Raw genomic sequence first — 17,389 nt, 5'->3', positions numbered from 1 at the left:
GTGCCAGCCAATCAGCTCCCAACTGTCATTTTTCAAACACAGAATGTGAGATGGTAGTTAGGAGCTGATTGGCTGGTACCTTATCACTTTTCACTCTGTCTCCTAACACTGCTTAGTAACTAGACCCCTTAGAATGTATCTCATCAATTTCAGAATTAGAATTTCTTATTGTACTCTCCTGTTCTGTCTGTGTCATGCTGTGGCTTGTTTGTCCTACATCAGGGGGATTCAACATGTGTCCCTCCAGCTGCTGCGGAACTACACCTACCAGCATGCCCTGCCACAGTTTTAGCATGCCCTAACAGCAAAACTGAGGCAGAGCATGCTGGGACGTGTAGTTCTACAGCCACTGGAGGGCCGCAAGTCGAATATCCCTGGCCTACACAATCAGCTCTATGTGGATATTTAAAAACATAAATGACTGTAATACAATCTCTTGTATAGAAGTCACTGTAGGGCAATCTTATACCCTTACACAGATCACTAATACCTCACCTTACTGCTGCTAATTGTGGCAATCCACATCAGGAGCTGTGACCTCTCCCCTATACAGATAGAAATCTCACAGAGAGATGTACTGTATTACTAATGCTAGAACTGTGTCAGTAATATTAGATTTAGGTGCAAGCTTTGGTGATGTACTGTATCAAGCAGTGACATGGACCAGTAGAGCAGTTGCCATACCAACCAATCAGGTTTTAGGTAGCATTGATCAAGTACACATGGGCGTAACTACCATGGGTACAAGGGGTACAGCTGCTATGGGGCCCAGAGCTGAGGGGGGGCATCATCCTTGTCATAGTTATGTGTGTTATATACATTTGTCACTATTGGGTTGTACATAGAGGCCCTTAAACAATGTTGTTATGGGAATTAGAATGTAATTGTTGGCTTCATCTGCATGCTGTTGAACAATGGCCATTTTCTTGTAGCCCAGCTATCCCTGGTAAACACATGTTATAGTAAAGCACATGGAGCCATTACATGCAGTGGTGGATAGCAGGCAGGTTGGGGCTGATGATGTCATAGGCTGCCTTTGTAATGTCACTTAGGTGTGAGAAAAAGGCCCTGCTTGGTACAGGACAATCAGTTATTGGATGAGAGTGAGTTGTATGTTGGTTATATTTTGGTATAGCTATATATATGCATTTTTTCATTACTTTAACGCGTTTTGCTGATACGAGAGTCTAAGGTAAGAATATTTGAAAGTAAATATTATTTGAAAATATAGTTTAATAACATGGCACAATTATAGTGGGACCATCTAAGCCTGGCATAGACTGGTGCTGGTTGCAGCTTTTAGAGGGATCTCACAACCAGGGCCGCCGTCAGGGGGGACTGCCGGGACTGAAGTCTGGGGCCCGGACCCTGGCTGAAGGAGGGGGGGCCCGCCGGGGCCTGCTTGCTATCACCACTGTACAGCCTGGAAACAAAAAAAAAGGGAACAGCCCCCAGCGCCGCTGCTACCGGCTGCCAACCTGATCCCCATGAATGGAGGAGGCAGCGGGCCCGCTCGGGCCGCTCCTCCACCGACCTACATGATAGACACTGCCTGCTTGCTATGGTCAATAATGTTTTCCTCTTTTGAAGTTGACGCGCGTGACGTCATTACGTCACCCCGCGCTGCTGGAGGGAGAGCCTGAGAGAGGAGGAGCCGCGGACCGAGAGGCGCTGGAGCAGCGTCTGCAGTGCTAGGGAAGAAGCAGAGTAGGAGCAGAAGCTTCTTCAAGGAAATAAGGTAAGTGACAAAAATACTGTGCACAGTAGGCAGAGACTGGATGTAATAATCGGGGGAAGAGGAGGGGGGGAGTGGGGGAAAAAAGCTGGTCAGTGACTGATTCTAATAACCTGGGGGGGCCCTGCCTATTTTATCAGTCCCGGGCCCCACCATTTCTGATGGCAGCCCCGCTCACAACCATGTTCCTACCCGTGTATTAGCTGTAAGTAGACCATGCTATGACCATTCATGCTTAGAGCTATTTTGTATTAATAGCAGGGTGGAATATTTTTTTCCCTGTCATCTTTTCTTTATTTATTTCTAATTGTTTTTGTTACCAATCATCATTAATCATATTTTCTTCTGCAATTGGGCTTTCCACACTTATAATATAAATAAGTGCCTTAGGGGGCTATTTACTAAGCAGTGTTAGGAGACAGAGTGAAAAGTGATAAGGTGCCAGCCAATCAGCTCCCAACTGTCATTTTTCAAACACAGCCTGTGAGATGGCAGTTAGGAACTGATTGGCTGGTACCTTATCACTGTTCACTCTGTCTCCTAACACTGCTTAGTAACTAGACCCCTTAGAATGTATCTCATCAATTTCAGAATTAGGTTGTCTTATTGTACTCCCCTGTTCTGTCTGTGTCATGCTGTGGCTTGTTTGTCCTACATCAGGGGGATTCAACATGCGTCCCTCCAGCTGCTGCGGAACTACACATACCAGCATGCCCTGCCACAGTTTTAGCCAGCCCTAACAGCAAAACCGAGGCAGAGCATGCTGGGACGTGTAGTTCTACAGCAACTGGAGGGCCGCAAGTTGAATATCCCTGGCCCCACACAATCAGCTCTATGTGGATATTTAAAAAAAAAAAAAAATGATTGTAATACAATCTCTTGTATAGAAGTCACTGTAGGGCAATCTTATACCCTTACACAGATCACTAATACCTCACCTTACTTTGTGTCTGACACACTTAGGGGCCTATTCATTACCACTAATGGACCCGCTATATATTTCCACATGTTTTCAAGTAATGTGCCCGATATGGCCGCCTAATGTTCAGCAAACTCTGATAACTTTTCAGAGTTTGTCTGCGAATATCAACGCCAACATTCTTTTGGTGCTGATTCCAGGTCCCCAATGATGAAACACATACATATACCAGGAATACTCTGTATATTACATATGTCACTGACTAATAACAACCATTGCTAAACTCATACAGACTACTAAGGAATGGCTTAGTATGCCATCTTATCCCCTCTGCCTTACCCTATACATTAAGGAGCTTATTCTGAGTCACATGAGAAGTGACTATACAGTAGTTTAATTCAGAGTCACTACCTTATGCTAATGCGGGTATACATTCAGCTCATGCAGGAGTTTGTGCATCTGTACATAGAAACATGCGCCGACCATTAATATTACGCCGGCCGCCGACACCATCATCATTAGCATTTGCACTTGCACCAACTCCATACTAGGTGCAAGAGAAGAGAGACAATCAGACACTGACTTCCATTCCCCATATGTACAACTCAGAATCACATGTGACTTTTACAGTACTACATGTCCACAACAATCCCATGACACTCCCACACGTCAGGGAGGTTACGTGTGATCGTATTGTCACTGCCCAGTTCCTACTCTACAATGACATCACATGGTGACAGTGTCTGCATGCTTCATGTGCTACAGTGACAAGGGAGAGGGATCTTGGGATCCCTCTCTGGCCAATGGTCAGTGCACATGTGAGAGTATACTACTGCACGCTGACACTGTCCTTCTACACTCCACATCTCGCCATTTGGAAACGTAATAAGTTACATAATGTTACCAACACTCACATGACTAAGAAGAAAGATGCCTGACTGTCAGGACCTCTTTCCTGGTTGCTGATGTCTAGTGAAGCCCCTGCAAACAGAAATACTGTAGGCCAAAGTTACCTACCATGACATAACTACTCTTTCCTTAATAGGCCAACACAGCCAGGCCACACTGACTTTATCATAACTGCAACCGAATAATAACCCACAGCTACATTGTCATCAGCCAGAACATAAAGGTGCTAGACTGCCATCTTACAGTGACATTTGTGCACAGCGGCATGAAGGCGCAGAATGGGGAAAAGCAGTCATGTTACCTTATGGCTTTGGTGATCATTCTTTACCACTCTTATATTTTATTGTTTAACTCTCCCCAAGTGCAACAGAATCTGTGACACTACTTACACATTGTCGCAGACATCTGGATCGCTCAGCTTATGTGAAGAAAAGTTCCCGGTTTGCTGCAAAACATCCGTAGGACCGGATTTCATATATCAGCATGTTTCCTTCATGCTATTTGTTTGTTACATACCAATGATTCATTTTACTCTCATTGGCTTCCTGCAAATATTTTGACTATACTGTTACATTGATTACATATGTAGTACGACACTACACCTGTATACCATTACCTAGTGTCCTAAGCAATGGGCCAATGCTGTGCATGTGTCTTTACAGCACATGTAAGTAACATTGGTTTAGTAGGTAGAAACATATTGCCATTTTCCCTAATTCAAGTTTCTTCTTGCACATTTACAGGTCATGTGGCTGCCTCATTTACGGCTAAGAGATACCCATAGACTCACCCTGCAGGGTCACGGATCTGTGGAAGCCAGCACCATTGATGCCGCCCAGACCATACTGCGGAAACAATTTAATATACAAGGCTTGCAGAGCACATGGAGAGGAATGTATAGCTCCTACACGCCTGTCACTGGGCCAGCTGTACAGATCCACCCAGATAAAGGTCGCAGACACTGCTTCATGTCCTGCTTTCGTAATAGGCAGATACAAGTTGCAGACAGTGCTCAAAAGTCAGAGTTAACCCCATGTGCTCTCAGACAACTGTATGACCTTTACCGGATTGTTGTTCGAAAAAACACGCTGAAAAACATCAAGATCCTGGACGTGGAGCAACAGCCAAAAAACTCACGTCAATGTGCTATATATGCTATAGCAACTGCTGTGGAGATCCTCTTCCACAACGACGTTCCCGCCTGCAGCTATAACTATGAACTAATGAGGGAACATCTCATAAAGTGCCTAGAAGCTGGAAGCTTTACACCGTTTCCAAAGATTAGGAAGAGGAAACGTCGTGAAGAGCATGGTAGTAGCAAAAGGAGGAGACTTAGTCCAGCATGCCTAGAGACTGGGTGCCTAGAAACTGGTATAGTTACACCATTACCAAAACCTATGAAGAGAAAACGGTGTGAGGAATATGGCAGTAACAAAAGGAGGAGACTTAATCCAGATTGTTAGATACAGGGTCACATAAAATCCCAGTTGAAGCTGTGATTGGCCGACCCCCTACAGACATGCCTAGAGACTGGATGCCTAGAAACTGGTATAGTTACACCATTACCAAAACCTATGAAGAGAAAACGGTGTGAGGAATATGGCAGTAACAAAAGGAGGAGACTTAGTCCAGATTGTTAGATACAGGGTCACATAAAATCCCAGTTGAAGCTGTGATTGGCCAACGCCCTACAGACATACCTAGAGACTGGAAGCCTAGAAACTGGAATAGTTACACCATTACCAAAACCTATGAAGAGAAAACGGTGTGAGGAATATGGCAGTAACAAAAGGAGGAGACTTAGTCCAGATTGTTAGATACAGGGTCACATAAAATCCCAGTTGAAGCTGTGATTGGCCAACGCCCTACAGACATGCCTAGAGACTGGAAGCCTAGAAACTGGAATAATTACACCATTACCAAAACCTATGAAGAGAAAACGGTGTGAGGAATATGGCAGTAACAAAAGGAGAAGACTTAGTCCAGATTGTTAGATACAGGGTCACATAAAATCCCAGTTGAAGCTGTGATTGGCCGACCCCCTACAGACATGCCCACCTGCCCGCACGCTGCTATGCTGCTAAGTTACCAAGCCCGGCAGATGACTACACGCTGCACCAGTGCCGAACTTCCGGCTAAACCAGGCATGACACAAGCCTGGAGGGCACCCCTTCGTACTACAGACCCTATTGCCACTACAATGGACACCGCTGCTGTCCAGAATAAAGAAGCAGGATCAGATGGAGACACACATCCGGCAGCTTAGCCGCCTGTCTCAGCACAGTGAATGAGACACAGACAGTGCTCACTTAGGGCTCTATTTACTACAATCCGCATTTTGGATGCAGATTGTAGTGTGATATTACAGGAATTTACTAAAAACCCCTTGCAGGGCAAGAGCTTGCAATAAAGCTCTGTCCCTGCGAATCCCCTCCGTACACTTATCACGGTATTTTCTCCAATAATACCGTGACAAGTGCCCGTGCACCCCATGATCGCGACCCCCCCTCCCTTTTACAATTTTTTTTTACAGTGTATCAGCATGTGATCTGTTTAGACCACACAGCTGATCACTGGGGCCGGCTCTGGGCTCTGCTCTCCCCGTTAGAGCAGAGCAGGAGTCCGGTAACCGGGGGAGACCCTGGATAGCGCCACCTCCAGGTGGAGTTATTATCACAGGGCCTCCCCAGGTATTTTTTTCACAATTTATTTTTAGTAACTTGCACGCAGATCGCATTTCCCATTACAATTATGGGAAATGCGATCTGATTACTAAAAATAAGTGAAAATTAGGGCTTGGAGTAGAATTTTACGAATTCTACTTCAATTGCCCTTTAGTACATTTATGTGATACTAAAATAATGTGAAAAGGGTGTGAACACCCTTTTTCACTTTATTTTAGTAAAAATAATGTTAATAAATAGAGCCCTTACACTGCTGTGTCCATCCAGGGGCTGCTGTGTCCACCCAGGACAAGGGCTGCTGTGTCCATCCAGGACAAGGCCTGCTGTGTCCGTCCAGGGCAGGGGCTGCTGTGTCCATCCAGGGGTGCTCTGTCCATCCAAGGGTGCCCAGTGTATAAAAAAATGAAAGCTATTAATTATATAATTAATAAAAAAATAATATATATTTTTTGTGCTGTACCCTATATCATTATTTTTTTTACTGTGACACTGCCTGTCAGACCACAGTGTAATATTCATACATGTAATGTTTGCGACACTGTGGGCCAAATGTAATAGGGTGAGAGTTTAGAAAATGTGAGAGTTTAGCAGTAAACTCTCACATTGGTTGAGTTTTATCTTCAAAATGGGAAAACATCTGAATGAGATTTTAAATCGTGACAGTTTTTTAAGTCTGAAAAAACATGCAAGTTCACTCTGTTACTTTGTTTTTGGACTCTATTACATTGGCAAAGTTTAAAAAGTGTCAGAAACTCTCACTTTTCTAAACTCTCACCCTATTACATTTGGCCCTGTAAGTGGAAAATGCAGTGTATTCGTAAAAAATATTGTCACTGTTAGTGGAAACGCAGTGTATTCGTAAAAAATATTGTCACTGTTAGTGGAAACGCAGTGTATTCGTAAAAAATATTGTCACTGTTAGTGGAAACGCAGTGTATTCGTAAAAAATATTGTCACTGTTAGTGGAAACGCAGTGTATTCGTAAAAAATATTGTCACTGTTAGTGGAAACGCAGTGTATTCATAAAAAATATTGACACTATTAGTGGAAACGCAGTGTATTCATTAAAAATATTGTGACACTAAGTAGTAGCACAGTGTGTTATGTTTTTCTTATTCATAAAAAATCTTGTGACACTTTAGGTCATTGATACCGCAGTGTAATATTTAAAATTGGTACAAATTGACGTGTGTGCTGTACCCCACTTAATTCGTGTTTGTTAATATGGAGAACGATCAGTTGAGAGGAGAGCAGGAACCACATACTAATGGTGGAGCTGCTGCCAGTGCCACCAGTCATGACGATACAAGTCCATCTAGATCATCTACTAAAGACGATGCCCAAGGGCATACAGGGCTTAAGTCAGGGCATCTAACTAAAATCAAGCAATGTTTTACAGTGTTGAAAAAAATAATTAAAAGCTAAGTTGACTGCAGAGAAACAAACAATTAGCAATATGCCATTTACTACACGAAGTGGCAAGGAAAAGATAAGGCTTGGCCTTTATTTATGGATGGTGGTTCTGCATCTTATGATGATGTAAACCCTTCTCCCTGTAGAAGTGTAAAAAATTAAAATTGCTAAAGGCACATGAACCAACTGTGTGCTCAGAAAAGTCAGATTCCTGGGGAGAGTCCAAATGTGTCCGCGGTTGCCATGTGTGAGCCTGACCTTTCTAATACTGTACTTGAAGGATCCTCCTTCCACCATTTGTGTGCCCTCTGCAAATGTGGGGATGAGCAGCACAAGTCAACATGCTGACGTAGAAATAGAGGTTGCTTCTGTGGAATTGCACCAGGAGGATGAGGAGGATATTTCTGTAGTTGGTGCTAACAAGGATGATGAGGATGTTGATGCCGAGGATGTTGTTTGTGTAAATCAGGCAACAGTTATTGCCCACTGTTGTCATGCCGGGGCAAAAGGCAAAAAAATACACTTCACTTGTGTGGAATTATTTCCACCCAAATCCGGTCAAGCCATCTATAAAATTTGCCAAGCAAGAGTGAGTAGAGTTAAAGACCTCAACCATCTAGGAACCTCCTCCCTGTTACGTCACTTGCAGCACATTCATCAAATTGAAAAGCGTTTTTCAATTTAAGAAACTTTGGCTAAAATAAACGTAACAATCAGTCCAGTGTCACTTAGCTGCTCCCATCTCTCTGTTAGATCCAAGCGCCTGCAATATCCACCACCAACCCCTGCATCATCATCAACACCCTCAGTCGTGATTGGAAGTAGTCCTGCATCCAATTTCATAAGAATAACTGACTCTTCTCCTATCCGTGATTTCTCAGAAGGATCCTTGAGTGCTACGCCTGTTGCTGCTACTGTGAGTGGATCTTCATCCCAGAAGGGGACCATGAAGAAGCCTACTTTTAGTAGTTTAACAAAACAATTGACTGTCAAACAATCCTTTGCAATGGGGAACAAGTTTGACAGCAGACACCCAGTTGCACAGCGGATTACTGACGCCATATCAACTATGCTGGTATTAGATGTGCGTCCAGTATCCGCCATTAATGCAGTGTGTTTTAGACAGTTAATTGAGGTCCTGTGTCCCCGCTAGCATGTCCCTTCTAGATTCCACTTCACTAAAATAGCAATTCCCAGTCTATACAAGGACATTAAAAAAAGCCTTATTAGTGTCCTCCAAAATGCAGTTGTGCCCACTGTCCACTTAACCACAGATATGTGGACAAGTGGGATAGGGCAAACTAAAGATTACATGAATGACAGCCCACTGGGTAGGTGTATTGCCTCCAACAGTTCAAACAGCAACAGCATCTAACAAATGCCAGCTCATTCAGAGGCAGGCTACTCTGTATAACACTGGTTTCACTAATAGCATACCACTGAGAACCTCTTAGAAAAACTCAGGGAAATCATTGCAAAATGACTGGTACCCCACTTTGACTCTCCTCGGGATTTGTGATTTCTGACAATGCTACCAATATTGTGCGAGCCTTACATGTGGGCAAATTCAAAAACGTCCTATGTTTTTCTCACACAATTAATTTGGTGGGGCAAAATTTTAAAAAAATGAGGGGGTATGCAGGAGATGATTTTGGGACATTTTCGACATTCAGCAACTGTGTGTCGAAGATTGCAGCACCAGCAACTACTGTTAAATTTGTCCTGCCATCAGCTGAAGCAAGAGGTAGTAACTAGGTGGAATTTTACCCTCTATATAATTCAGCGGATGGAGGAGCAGCAAAAGGCCATCCAAGGCTACACAATGGTCTATGATATAGGGAAAGGAGCGGGAATGCACCTTAGTCAAGCACAGTGGAGAATAATTTCTGGGTTGTGCAAGGTTCTCAAACCCTTTGAACTTGCCACATGTGAAGTTAGTTCAGACACTGCCAGCTTGAGTCAGGTCATTCCCCTAATTAGACTTTTTGCAAAAGCTGCTGGAAAAACTGAAGGAGGAGCTGAAACAGAGTGATTCCGCTAAGTATGTTGGATATGTAGATCAAGCCCTTCATTCGCTTCACCAGGATCCAAGGGTCATCAATCTCTTGAAATCAGATCACTATATTTTGGCGACCATACTTGATCCTAGGTTTAAGTCATACCTTGTGTCTTTCTTTCCGACGGACATAAATCTGAAAAGATGCAAATTGTCAGCTGAAGAGGTATGTGACATGGCAGCATCTTCTTCAGTTTCTGCAGCTGCCAGGAGAAAACTACATTTTCCTAAGAGATCCACTGCTGGTGGTGATGCAGATCAGTCAGCAAAACCTAATGACATCTGGTTGGGTCTGAAAGAACTGCCTACACTTAGTGACATGTGTACCGTGACTTTGTCTGATACGGTCACCATTCAGAGAATGGTGGATGATTATTTTAGGGATAGCATCCAAATAGGCATGTCAGACAGTCCATTTCACTACTGCCAGGAAAAAGAGGCAATTTGGAGTCACTTACACAAACTGGCTTGCTTTGCTTAAGTTGCCCACACTCCAGTGTGAAAGAGTTTTCAGTGCAGCCAGGAACCTTGTCAGTGATCGGCGTAATAGATAACTTCCCCAAAATGTGCAAAAGATGATGTTCATCAAAATTAATTACAAATTCCATGAGGAAGACCTTTACCATCAATTAAGTAAAAAAATTACAGAAACGCTTGTAATGGTGGATTCCAGCGGGGACGAATTAATATTGTGTGAAGAATAGGATGTACACACGGATGATGATGATGATGATGACAACATCTGATCTTACCTATGTTGTAAAGCCAGTTTGTGTGTGGGATCATTGCCACCAATGTCCACTGCGCATTGGCAGCTTGTTTTGTGGGGGCCCAAACAAACCAATCATTTCAGCCACAAGTGGCAGTCCCTGTTGCTGAAGTGATTGGTTTGTTAAACTGTGAATGTCCTGTTTCATATATACAACATAAGGGTGGGTGGGAGGGCACAAGGACAATTCTGCACCTCTTTTCTTTGCATTATGTGCTGTTTGGGGCATTGCTGACTGGCATTTTTAATTTTATGATTTATGAATGTCCAGAAATTGTAATGGCCACAGACAGCATCTCCTGTATGCCCCTTTCATTGTTTTAAAGAAAACTCTGAACCACCAAATTGATGGGGTGGGCAAATATGAGCAGCAGCACAGAGCATCTTCCTGCCAGGATGTGTGCAATAAAGTGCAAATACGTTTAATACAAAAATTAGTTGAGTATATTGGTCACAAAACTACATATTTACATGGTACATACAGTGCGTAAAGCAGGCTGAGGTAACCTGAAGGCTGAGGTAACCACCTGTTGTTGACAAATAACTTCCAGTACGCCCAGCAAACATCACAGATGCTGGGAATTCTACTTCAGCTGGAGAACTACAGGCTGCTTTCCTCTGATGTAAACAGCAAGTCTTGGTCCCATTATCCCTAACAACCTCCCTGAGTACAAACTTGTAAATGCCTGTTTACAGTAGGTTCTAGCAGCACCACCACAAGCAAGGTCACCTAATTTTTTTTATTAGATGTATCAAAAATAAAAAAAGATCAAAGATGTATTTTATTAACTGAAGAACTTGATCCTAGATTGATCTTCCCTCATAAAAAATTTTAAGAATCAAAACATTAAATTAAATAAATTAAAAACGAATCAATCCTTCCGTCCTTTCCCTGTCTTCAGTCCATAAACATATTCCAACACCGTCGGACCTAGTTAAGGTAAACATTCTTGTTTTTTAAATTCCTAGGGGTCATATAGTTTATTAAACTGCCATCCTGTCTACCACTGCAATGCCACTCTGTGCCATGTTCGAAGCTGAACTGCCACATGTTAGTGCCGCCCACTGCTGTCGCTTAGCTTAGTCAGCCAGCTAGCTGGATGCAACCTTTTGGCCCTAAACTAGATGAAAACAAATCAATATTGTGAGCTGTGAGGTGGCCAAAATTGACTAGAAATTACTGAAAATAAATGTTGTTGAGGTTAATAATACTGTAGAAACAAAAACAGGTCCAAAATTATGTGATTTTTTTAGAAAAAATACAGATCCAAAACCCAGGGCCATCTTAACAGAATTGTAGGCCCTGGGCAAAGCGTTGCACCGGGGCCCCTACCCAGCCAATCACGGGAATAAAACTGTAAGCAGTCAATAAATTGGTCTTATAAGTTCTTGCCATTTACACATAAAGACTGTTTTTGTGTACTTCATTAGTTCATTATGTAATAACAATAATAACGAAATAATTAATTTGGACTATGGTAAATGATGACTTTTTTTGTTTTTGCTGCCCTCAAACACATATCAGAGACTGCAACATAACAGATGTTACTATTATACCATGGGTATGCAGTCGGGAAGCCGGCGGACCTGATCCCGACAGCCGGCTTCCCAACTGCTTTATCCCAGCGAGGGTTAAATGACAGGCGTCATGACCATTCGTACATGGCCCAGACGCCTGTCATATTACCGATGCCAGGAGAACGGCGCGCTTTTGGCGGCGGGGGCATGGTTAGGTTTAGGGCCCCCGTGGGGGACTTAGGGTTAGGCACCACCCCCCGGGAGGTTAGGGTTAGGCTAGGAGGAGGGAGGGCTAGGGTTAGGCACCCCCGGGGAGGACTTAGGGTTAGGCATTCCCCCGGGGAGGACTTAGGTTTAGGCGGCGGTACTTAAGTGTGAGTTTCACTAAAATGGTGCAGGGCGGCCATTCGCAATATGGCGTCGTGCAGATCTCATTTTTAAAATGGATCTTGTTGCCATTCGCAAGATGGCGTCGTTCCAATCTAATTTTAAACTGATTCTGTCTTAGCCAATTATCCAGCTTCGACAGATGCCTACCAGTTGATATATTCTTTTTGAATGCTAATGTGTTAAGATAAGATTTGTATTGCGGCCTTGGGCGACGGGGGTTAAATGCCTCATTGGCTACCTACCCCAATGAGGATAGAGCAATTTCAATCCACATCCACCAATCTAACGTACAAGATCAAACACCATATTAGTTGCAATAACACAGGGGTAATATACCTCATCCAATGCCCCTGTGGTCTGCAATATGTAGGCCGAACTATCCGCACACTTAAAGTGAGAATATCAGAACACATCCGCAATATTAGAAAAGGGCTAGACACACATAGCCTCTCACTCCACTTCAAGGAGAAACATAACCAGAATCCACAGGGTTTGAGATTCATAGGGATTGACCTGATTGAAAAGAATTGGAGGGGAGGAGATTTTGAGAAGGTGCTTAATCGCAATGAGCTCAAATGGATTTTCACCCTGAAGACATTCAACCCCGAGGCCTGAACATAGATAACGAAATCAAAGCCGTATTTTTGAATGAATGATCAGCGACTACGCAAATTAGGCCAGTGCAATCTACAAAAGTATTAAATTAATTAATTTAATTCCTACCAATATACTACCTAAGAGTAGACAATCTAGATTGGGATAATTACTTAGATATTGACTAATGAGGAAGATTAACAACTACACCATTAAAAACAAGAAACTGGCAAAACCAAGTTGTTTTCCCTTTATCAAAATGGCCCCCATAAAGATACATCCAGGGATTCCGGATGTGAGAACTATGGCACGATACCACAACAAAGATGGCGCCAGAACTCCTATTCCCTATAAATAGACACCACAACCAAGAGGAAGCTCACTTAACTCCCTGAGGAAGGCCAAGTGGCCGATACGCGTCGGAGCACATTACCACACATCAACGATTGGACACACCATCCCCACAAGTCTCCTCGCTCCAGCGAGTCGAGCGACCGGATCCCGGAGAGTAAACACCGAGGACTGCGCAATCTCGTGAAAGCGCGGCACCTCGGAAGGAACGCAACGGAACGGTGAGTATACCAACACCTAGTCTCCTCGCTCCGACGAGTTGAGCGAACGGTTCCCGGAGCGTGAACATCGAGGGCCACGCATTCTTGTGAGAGCGCGGCACCTCGGAAGAATGCGACGGACCGGTGAGTAAAGCAGCCCAGAGACTTAGCAGAAAGAAGGACATCTGCTAGGACGCTGAGAACAGAAGACCAATCCATCGCTCACCAGGAGGTGAGCGCTACACTGGGTAAGTTGTGCACCTGGTAGGACACGGGACGCCGCTCCACCAGACACAGCCCCCAGCAACATTCCCCCCCTCCCCGCTTCACCTATTGGAACAATTCTTCACTCTCCCTAATAATTTTCAAATCAGCTAACAAATTGCACAACAGCGGATTCATTTAAAAACTTACACCCGATCAGGGAATCCCATAACTGTTTACTTCACCCGGTCAGGGTAGTGCAGACCTAAAGACAAAAATCCCGGTCAGGGTACTCTTTAAACTTTGGAACATAAATAGCCAATTCAGGAACATTATCCATTGACCTGTTATTTAGCTGCATAGGGAGCACTGTGACTCCAAGAAATGTATTATTTTTTAAAATCTCATCAATTCTATTAATAAAGTAAATTAATATTTTGTGGGGTCTAGTCATCTGTATCCTTAATTGGGAACAATACACACACTGCACCATCAATTAGCGCGGATCTTCTAATCTATATACTAAACTAATACCAAGCATTGATTTTTTTATATCCAAATGGTTAAGATCATTTCTATTAATGTTAAGGGACTCTACTCCCCCAATAAAAGAAATCTGGCATTGAGACATTTTGCTAAATGCAGAGCCCATATAATTGCTATACAAGAAACCCATTTCCAGCATTCTTCCCCACCTCAATTCTCTCATTTCAAATATCCTCTTTGTTACACATCCAACGGCCCATGTAAGAAAGCAGGAGTGGCGATTCTATTTTCTAATGCATGTAATTTTGTTTTGGAAAAACAAATAAAGGATCATTAAGGCCGCTACATAATACTTGTAGGTAAAATAGATAATATTCAAGTGACGATTGCAACAATCTACGCCCCAAACATGAAACAAGTGCCTTTTATCAGGAAATTTTGCACAACCCTCCAGTCATGTAAATAAGGTATTTTACTACTATTAGGGGATTTCAATATAGTGCCTGACCCGTTTTGGGATAAATCCACATCCAGATCTAAGATGGGTTCATGTCCCTCTTCAGATCGTTCTCACGGCTTTAGACGAAGTCTCAGTGAATATGAGTTTTATGATGTTTGGAGGGCGGGACATCCCGGGGAGAGAGACTACACCTTTTATTCCCAGGTACACAAAACATATTCTCGTATCGATTTAGCCATAACAGAAAAATGGTCCTTACCATATATTAAACAATCTTTAATCCTACCAGTTGCATGGTCAGATCATGCGGCTCTCTCTATAGATTGGGATATCACCAGATTAAGAACGCCCCCGGGACCTTGGCATTTGAGAGAATATCTCCTAGAAAATCCGGAAGCTAAACAAATCATTTCTAATGCCCTCACCATGTATATAGAAACCACCAAACCAGAAGATACCTCCTCGTTCACATTCTGGTGTTCTCTAAATGCTGTTATAAGAGGATCAGCGATCCAGGCAGCGGCTCGTTTACATAAGGCAGCCGTTCTTCACCAAGTAGATATCGAATGTCGATTGGCAGACCTGGACGCTAAACATAAACTTAACCCAAATGATGATACACTATATAGAGAATCACTCAGGGTTAGAACAGAATGGAACACTCTGGCTCTTAAAAAGGTGCACCAGACAATGTTCAAGCTACGTCAAAAGTGCTATAATCTCGGAGACAGGGCTGGTCGTTTACTAGCACGGAAGTTGAGGGGGAAAAAAGCAAAAGAGAGTATTAGAACAATATCCAATATTAAAGGTATCAAAATTACAGACCCCTATGATATAGCAGAATCCTTTGCGCAGTATTATTCTTCCCTGTATAATTTAAAAGATGACCCGTCAACGTCCCAACCTACGCCAGCGCAGATTGAGAGTTTTCTCGGTACCGTCGATCTGCCATCATTGGATGAGGATACTTTAAGTTCTCTGGCTGATCCTTGGTCCGAGGAGGAAATCATATCAGTAATAGGCTCCCTCCCCTTAGACAAGGCACCTGGACCGGACGGATATATAAATACATTTTTTAAAAGCTTCCAAGACATACTGTCTCCTATTTTAACACAAATGTTTAATGATATCTCATCAGGGGGCTCGTTTCCAGGAGAAATGCTAGAGGCAAGAATAGTAGCCTTTCCCAAGCCAGGAAAAAACTTGACATCCATGACTAATTATAGGCCGATATCCCTCCTAAATACGGATATAAAAATATTCGCCAAGCTCTTATCAAATAGACTTAATATATATCTTCCCGCGCTAATACACCAAGACCAGGTAGGATTTGTGATGGGAAGGCAAGGTCCTGACAATACGAGAAAGGTGATTAATATTATTGAAGCATTCTCCAGTTCTGATCAACCCCTTCTCCTCCTATCATTAGACGCGGAAAAAGCGTTCGATAGATTAAACTGGAGCTACTTGAGAGCAGTTTTGGAGAAATTTGGAATTAAAAGCAGTATCTTAACATCAATATTGGAATTATACTCTTCCCCTTCGGCCAGAGTTTTTGTCAGTGGTATATTATCCACTCCATTTTTGATTACAAATGGCACAAGACAGGGGTGCCCTCTTTCCCCACTGGTGTTTGCCCTGGCGATAGAGCCCCTGGCAGAGGCCATTAGAAAGGACCATAATATTTCGGGACCCTTACTTTTTGGTAAAATGTATAAAACAAGCCTGTTCGCCGATGACATTCTTCTGACCCTCACAGATCTGACCAACACCCTATCTGCTCTACATGGTTTGATAGAAACATTTTCGGATATCTCCTACTATAAATTGAACTGCTCCAAAACGGAGGCACTCCCTATTAACTTTTCCCAAAGTCTATTGACATCCCTTAAAGCGATTTATTCATATGCTTGGCAGGATCACTATAAAATATTTTGGAATCCACTTAACAGCTACTACTAACAGTCTAATTGCAGCTAATTATCTACCTCTGATTCGACAATTGTCATTGTTATTAAACGATTGGATGATGTACAATGTATCATGGATGGGCAGGCTTTCAGCCTTAAAGATGGTTGCACTGCCAAAAATATTGTATTTTTTTCGAACAATACCCATATTAATTCCAAACTATATCCATATCAAGATCCAAAAACTTTTTACTTCCTATATATAGAAGGGTAAGAAACCCAGATTGGCACGAAAACAACTATCCCTACCACTATCAGAAGGTGGTCAGGGACTTCCAGATTTACATTGGTACCAAATAGCATCTTTGCTAGCACAATTAACCCCTTGGTTCTCAAAAGAAAAATTAAAGCCTTGGGTCCAGCTTGAATGTGATATGGTTTCACCCTTCCCGCTCACTTACTGTTTATGGTTGCCAACTCTGGTTAAAATTCTGTGGGTTGAAAGATCCACGGCAGTATCCACAACCAGAAAAGCCTGGTTGGAAATGGTTAAAGTGATTTCAGATCTTAATTTACCCTCAACCGGCTTTACTCTGGAAGGGTTGGCTACCCTTATATCTAACTTAAGTCTTGAGACTTGGAGAACACAGGGTATACTCTCCCTTAAAGAAATTACAACTTATGGCAATATCCATTTACTCAAATTAACACACAATTTAACATTTCTTCTCGGGAATTTTATAAATATCTACAAATCAGACATTGGCTACACAGTATAACCCCATCCCCTC

General features: G+C 42.9%; 1 protein-coding gene and 1 pseudogene across 1 annotated transcript; both read left to right on the top strand.

The window, feature by feature from the left end:
* LOC148500786 (uncharacterized) overlaps positions 1-17,389 on the top strand; it is an 89,100-nt pseudogene that overhangs the window by 37,011 nt on the left and 34,700 nt on the right.
* LOC148500787 (uncharacterized) lies at positions 4,310-5,026 on the top strand. Its single transcript, XM_088451421.1, has one exon. It carries the CDS (start codon positions 4,310-4,312, stop codon positions 5,024-5,026), a length of 717 nt encoding a protein of 238 aa, XP_088307547.1.

The sequence above is a fragment of the Taudactylus pleione genome, unplaced genomic scaffold (genome assembly GCF_031769625.1).
Source record: "Taudactylus pleione unplaced genomic scaffold, aTauple2 ptg000547l, whole genome shotgun sequence".
Classification (NCBI taxonomy): Eukaryota; Metazoa; Chordata; class Amphibia; order Anura; family Myobatrachidae; genus Taudactylus; species Taudactylus pleione.
The sequence above is the reverse complement of the archived record's forward strand: the minus strand, read 5'-3'. Positions and strand labels throughout refer to the sequence as shown.

Excerpts from the sequence above, each read along its gene's own strand:
- LOC148500787 (XM_088451421.1), top strand. The coding sequence starts at position 4,310 with ATGTGGCTGCCTCATTTACGGCTAAGAGATACCCATAGACTCACCCTG.